The sequence below is a fragment of the Babylonia areolata genome, chromosome 24, assembly GCF_041734735.1.
Source record: "Babylonia areolata isolate BAREFJ2019XMU chromosome 24, ASM4173473v1, whole genome shotgun sequence".
Taxonomy (NCBI): domain Eukaryota; kingdom Metazoa; phylum Mollusca; class Gastropoda; order Neogastropoda; family Buccinidae; genus Babylonia; species Babylonia areolata.
The window spans coordinates 29,764,304-29,771,620 of NC_134899.1; the positions used below are offsets into that span (position 1 = coordinate 29,764,304).

Sequence of the window (7,317 nt, forward strand, 5' to 3'; positions counted from 1 at the left end):
GTGCCCAGCAATTTCAGATTCAGACAGACAGATAGACAGACAGATACAATGAAATAGACGATAGAGACAGAGGCAGACGGACATAGCTAACTCTGAATAACAGCGTCTTTATTACTCGAAAATGAAGCATTTAGCCAGCACAACAGACATTGCACAACGCAAACCAGAAGAAGCGTGAACCCCCCCCCCCCCCCCCCCACAGCCCCCCAACCGCCTGTCCTCCCCCCCCCCTTCCCCCTCTCCTCTTCCCAAATGGAGAGGCATGTGAAGCAGAGGCGAAAGGGGGACCATTCTCAGCATGCGAAGGATTAATTCCCTCGACATTAAGGAGGGGTGGTGGTGGGGGTCGGTGAAGAGAGAGAGAGAGAGAGAGAGAGAGAGAGAGCGAATGGAATAATATGACCAACATCAGTTTGATGTCATTTAACAATGATCAGTGCATCATAGAACAAAAAGTGTGAAGCTTGGAAAAACCACCAGTTAAATGACATTGTAATGAAAGTTAGATTTGAATTTTCGAGATTATGATCGTTCATAACCAACCGGCTGGATATGCAAGGCTTGACATAATAAGAGAGAATAATAATAATAATACTATCAATAGTAATAATAGTAATAGTAATGATGATGATGATGATAATAATAATAATAATGAGAAGAAGAAGAGAGAGAGAGGGCGGGAGAGAGAGGGGAGGGAGTGAGGGAGGCAGTAAGGGATAAAATCATTTTAATGACAATGAATCAAGAGTACATCTTAGGACAAAGATTGTGTCAAGCTTGAAAGAATGATCAGGTATTTGTGAAAGTTAGATTTTGATTTTTTTTTTAATTGTATGCGTATTTTTTACATTTTCAAGAATGCGATTCCATAACCAACCCACTGGATATACTTGATTTGCATAAGATAAGAGAGAGAGAGACAGAGAGAGAGAGAGACAATGGGAAGGAGGGGGGTGGAAAAGGAAGGAAGGGACGAAACAAAAAAGGAGACCTGGTGAAAGAACGAATGGGACAACAAGAACAACAGCAATATTTATTTAAAGTAAAGAATGGATGGAGAAGTAGACTAGAAAAAGTGAGTAAAGACAGGATTGACTGTGGCTTTATACACTGCGCTCAGTCCTTTTGGGCTTTGAGGCGAAAGGGGAACCATTCTTCGCATACGAAGAATTAATTAATTCCCTCGACATTAAGGAGGGGAGGGCGGAGAACGGGGGGCAGGGGGTGGGGGGTGGGGGTCAGTGAAGAGAGAGAGAGAGAGAGAGAGAGAGAGAGAGAGAGAGAGAGAACGGAATGACAAACATCAGTTTAATGTCATAGAATAATGATCAGTGCATCACTAGACAAAAAAGTATGAAAGCTTCAGAAAAACCATCAGATAAAATTAGATTTGAAATTTCGAGCAATAAAGAGAAAGAGAAAAAATATATTTATTGATAATGGGGAAAAAATAAGAGAGGGGAAATTTGCAGGATGATGAAAACCATGTTTTCTATATATAAAAAAAAAGCACTAATACTTCGCATTTTGCAAAACAGCCAGCAAAACAGTACATAATACGAATATCTAATTATACTGTCAAACCATCAGCAGCAGTATTTCCTTGCAGCCCACGCAGTGTTTTTACGACTTTGTGGATCAGTCGCAGCCCCTCGAGCTGAAAGATATGGTTGGGGTATTTCTGCTCGCTGACCAGTGTCCACTTGCCCTCTTTCACCAGCTGGTCAAGGCACATGACCCAGCGGTCTTTGTATTCCGCCATCGTTTGCAAATACTCCGCTCGCATACAGTTCACGATGTAGCCACCTGGGTCGAAAAAGGTCATTAGGTATATCACAGTTTCGACTTTCTGGCTTCCATGACTCATAAGATACATATATATCTCAACAATATATATATATATATATATATATATATATATATACATATATACATATATACATATACATATATACACACATACATTCATGTGTGATAAAGATCGCCAAACGCATTTTCGGACCCATTACACAAAATTATCATACAGAAAAAGTTTTGAAACTTTGATAGATCAATAATATTCTGATCGTTAAACAATGAAATACCGATCGATGCGCACTGCTTCAGAAACGCCCACCTTACCCCCCCCCCCCCCCCCCCCCCCCCACCCCTCTCGCCCCCTTCCACCGCCGGATTTTCGATTTTGTTGTTGCACAGCAGGAATCAGACATGAGCCATGAAAGCTTGCCTCTTGTTACAATTAGTTTTGACAATCAGAATCTATCTCTGGTCTGACCTTGTACTCCTTTGACTTTCCTTGGATTCTTGTCGTCTTTCGGATTTTCCCGTTTTAGAAGTTGGATCGATGGGTTTTTTTCCTCCAACAATATGGTTATTTTGTTGACCGCCATATCTCTTAATTAATTTGACTTTTTCTTTCTCGGACACTTTCAGTACCAGAGACGCAAAATTTAGATGTTTCAGCTTCTTGATATAATAGTGTGGTGCCTGGTCGTGTGATGGAACGTGCAAAAGTGTACTGATAGATGGGGAAGATTCCGACGTGGTTTTTGTAATTTTTTTAAAAAGTTGACTGAATGGATGCAGGAATGAATAGACCTATGTAATGCTTTAAATGCACCGGAGTGGATTCTGCGAACGGTTTACTGCTCTCTCTCTCTCTCTCTCTCTCTCTCTCTCTCTCTCTCTCTCTCTCTCACAAATGCACGCGCACACGCAGACACACACTCTAAGACACATACACACATGCAATACGCGCGCGCGCGCGCACACACACACACACACACGCACGCACACGCGCGCGCGCGCACACACAGCACACATACACACACACATTTACACAAACACAGACACACACACAGACACACACAGAGACACACACAGACACACACACACAAACACAGACAGACAAACACACACTGTGTACAAACACACACACACACACACACACACACACACACACACACCACACAGACACACACACACACATACCACACACACACACACACACATACCACACACACACACACACACACACACACACACACACATATATATATATATATATTACCTGGCTTCACGATCCTGATAGCCTCTTTGAAAGCCTCCACCTGCATAGCCCCAGGTGAACACACCCCACACAACAGCAGTACGTCGTACGTGTCTGCACACGTTAACAATGAGCTCAACCCCTTGCCTGATGTTCACGTGTGTGTGTTCGTCAGTAAAGGGACGTTGCCCACCTGTTATGTCGTACTCTTTTTGTCACATCAGATTTCCCTGTGTGAAAGTTAGGCTGCTCTACCCAGGAAGAGCGCGTCGCTACACAAAATGCGACCCCCCCCCCCCCCTTTTTTTTTGTTTCTTCCTGCCTGCAGGGTTGTTGGATTTTTGTTTGGTTTGGTTTTTTTTTTTTCTATCAAAGTGTTTTTTTCGACAGAATTTTGTCAGGGACAACCCTTTTGTTGCCGTGGGTTCTTCCATGTGCGCTAAGTGCATGCTGCACACGGGACCTCGGTTTATCGTCCATCCAAATGACTAGCGTTCAGACCACCACTGAAGGTCTAGTGGAGGGGGGTTGGCGGGGGGGGGGGGGGGGGGGGGGGGATACTAGCGTCTGTGCCGGGATTCGAACCGGTGCGCTCAAATTATCTCGCTTCCTGTGCGGACGCGTTACCTCTAGGCCACCACTCTACTTTAATTGAGCTTGCAGGTCAGGATGACAGTCACACTGTCTTTATTTCGACTTCCCTCTTTCTGCAAGTGTATTGATTTAATCAGAGTGATCAGAGTGGTTAAAGCGTTGGACTTTCAATCTGAGGGTCCAGGGTTCGAATCTCGGTGACAGGGCCTGGTGGGTAAAGGGTGGGGATTTTTCTGATCTTCCAGGTCAACATATGTGCAGACCTGCTTGTGCCTGAACCCCCTTCGTGTGTAAACGCAAGCAGACATCAAATACGCACGTTAAAGATCCTGTATTCCATGTCAGCGTTCGGTGGGTTATGGAAACAAGAACATACCCAGCATGCACACCCCCGAAAACGGAGTGTGGCTGCCTACATGGCGGGGTAAAAACGGTCATACACGTAAAAGCCCACTCGTATGCATACGAGTGAACGTGGGAGTTGCAGTTCACGAACAAAGAAGATCAGCGAAATCAACGAGACAACTTAATATTACACACGGAGTGGCATTGTATTTCAGATTCATGTGATGTTGGGTTCATTTTACCAAGGTTTAGTACTCTAGGGGCTAGTACACACACACACACACACACACACACACACACACACACACACACACACACACAGACACACACACACACACACACACACACACACACACACACACATACACTTACTTACATGATATATACATACACACGCGCGCAAACATACATGCACATATTAAGCACACACACACACACACACACACACACACACACACACACACACACACACCACACACACACACATACACACACACACACGTCTCATATGCCGGATATAGTTTTTACCGGTAGGTGGGTCAGATACCCAGCAAATTGCATAAACTGAAAACGGAGTATGGCTGTCTAAATCAAAGTCTTAAAGCGGTCTTTTACCTAAAGAAAACTCATTCAGTTGATGTGTACGTTGGAGTTGCAGAAGAAGACAAAGACTAAGAAGAAGAAGAAGCAGAAGAAGAAGGAGGAGGAGGGGGAGGAGGAGAAGAAGAAGAAGACAACGACGACGAAGAAGAAGACGAAGAAGAAGAAGAAGGAGGACGAAGAGGAATAGGAGGCGGAGACGAAGAAGAAGGAGGAGGAGGACAAGCAGAAGAAGAAGAAGAATGAGGAGAAGAAGAAGGAGGAGGAGGAGGAGCTGGAGGAGGAGGAGGAGGAGAAGAAAAGAAGAAGAAGAAGAAGAAGAAGAAGGAGAAGAAGAAGGAGAAGACGAAGAAGAAGAAGAAGAAGAAGAAGAAGAAGAAGAAGAAGAAGAAGGAGAAGGAGAAGAAGAAGAAGAAGAGGAAGAATGAGGAGGAGGAGGAGAAGAACAAGAAGAAGAAGAAGGAGGAGGAGGAAAGAAAGAAAGAAGCAAGCCACGTGCCTACCGTTTTCAATGCCGTCGGTGGGGTCCTGAGTGAAGAAGCTGCAGATACAACGGCGGTAGACTTTCCTCTTCTCAGCCAGCTTCAGCATCCCTGTGGAAGGATCCAGGGCATCCAGGCAGCGAAACCCTTCGTCATGCAGCTGGAAAGGTTAGTGGTTAAAGGTTAAAGATCCAAAAAGCTTTTTACGTCCATCAGGGGCAGTGAATTCATATGGATTGTGTCTACGGCTCGGCACGAGAACATGGGGCCCATTTCTCTCCCTTAGCAGGTGGGAAAGTCACACCACAAAATAGTTGGTCGGTCTGGGGGAGAGGAATCTATAGTTTAAAAAGTATTGCTTGAACAAAGATGCTGATTACATCTTAACGATTGCATAGTGAGACCGTGTTTGGTATTTTGTGGAAGACATTTAAAATCAACAACAACAACAACAACATCAATAACAAAAGAACAACAACAAGGTCTGTAAAGAGCAAATGTTGGGGAAACGTGGGACTTGCAGGATTTCAAAGATTCATGTGTCAGACGAAGAGCGCAAGCCAAACTGGGCGTGGACTGTAATTTTCAGAGCCCGTCAAGGGACGGAAACATTGTACAAGTTATTATGAACTTTAAAAAAAATTTTTAAAGGATATTGGAAACCAGTTCATGGTGTATCTATTTGTTTGGATGGTTGATTTGTGGTATATATATTTTTTTAATTCAACACTTGTTCTCACGGCACGATTTTAGACCAGAACTTGTGGAGCTTTTGGGGCGAGAACGCCATCAGAAGGAATCAAAATATTAAGTTTACCAAAACAAATACAGCAGCAACAACAATAACAACGACAACAAGAAGCAATATCGACAGCAATGAAAAATAAAGTAAAACAAGAGAGGCAATTCCCTCAAGACTCACTTGTGATACACTTGAAAAATAGGCAAATAAATAAATGAATAGATAAATAGATACATAAAGAAGAAATAGAGGAATAAATAAATGAATAAATTTAATCGTTAAAATGTGCTCTGCTTTTTGTTATTCTGAAGCTTTAAGAGAAAAAAAGGCCTGAGAGTAGATTCGACCCTGGCATGTTCAGATGGAAAGATATTGTCTTAGTCACTAAACCGTCACTGATCAGCCAATTACGTTAAAAAATTAACATTGAAGCATCCTTTTTTTAAGCGTGATGATTAAAATTTTGATTGTGGTATGTGAAGTGATAAGTGATTTGGTATATTTCGGGCATTTAAGAATTCTTCAAAATCTGCGGTAATGGATAAGTTGCCCTCGCCTAAAACATACTGCAACATTTAGCCGTTTTTCTGAATTTAGATAGATGTGAGACAAGTTTAGTTACACTCGCCGGGAAACTATGACAAGGTTGATTCAATTTCTTTTTTATCTACTTTAAAATGTTCATATGTTCATATGTTCACACGTCTAAGATGTAGTTTGTGTCACTGTATGTGCTCTGTCCAGAAATTATATTTCTCTTCGTTTGATTGTGAACAAGAAAAAGGAAGATATGCACAGACCAGCATAGACAAGGCTGACCAAAACTCAATGAAATAGTCGATTCAAATTTTCGTTTATATTCATTATAGTTAATTCAGTGTCCACATTAGAATATTCATACACAGTAGACACGTCGATTATGTATTTAGTGTCACAGCATGTGTTCTGTCTAGAATTTCTATTTATTTCCTTTTAATTGCGAATAAGAAAACTGGATCAGGCCGTCTTCTTACGAAGCATAGCCTACGTTCTGGCAACTGGGAAGCGGTAAAATGGTGTTTTCGGAATCCGGAAATAGGCTCAATGAATTAAATCGATAATGATCCGGAAACACGGCTTAATTCGGAAGACTTACAACCCATTATTGGGTTTATTTCCTACTATTTTTAAGCCAAATTTTGTATTGACAGAGAAAAAGTATTTCCAGAGAAAATGGCAATGTAAGTGTACCATGGACACACAGACACACATACAGACAGACACACAAATACAGACAACCGAATACCGGGTTATATAACATAGACTCACTTTGTTTACACGTGTGTGTGTGTGTGTGTGTGTGTGTGTGTGTGTGTGTGTGTGTGTGTGTGTGCGCGTGTGTGCGCGCGCGAGCGGTTGTGTCTTCAAAATATAGACAAAGGAACAAATATGAATCAGAATTGCTGGAAGAGGGAGCGAGGGATGGATGAGAAAACAACGACGCGGTACTAAATGTTGTCAATCAA

General features: G+C 42.5%; 1 protein-coding gene across 2 annotated transcripts in view; it reads right to left on the reverse strand.

Moving 5' to 3' along the window:
- Positions 1-243: 243 nt before the first annotated feature.
- Positions 244-7,317, reverse strand: part of LOC143299056 (malonyl-[acyl-carrier protein] O-methyltransferase-like) — a 16,502-nt gene continuing 9,428 nt past the window's right edge. For both annotated transcript variants that reach the window (XM_076612151.1, XM_076612150.1), the window contains 3 exons: positions 5,092-5,230; positions 3,071-3,163; positions 244-1,806 (listed from right to left, as the gene is read on the reverse strand). In XM_076612151.1, coding sequence (XP_076468266.1) covers positions 1,571-1,806; positions 3,071-3,163; positions 5,092-5,230 — 468 coding nt within the window. In that variant the 3' untranslated portion in view covers positions 244-1,570. The remainder of the gene's footprint in view (positions 1,807-3,070; positions 3,164-5,091; positions 5,231-7,317) is intronic.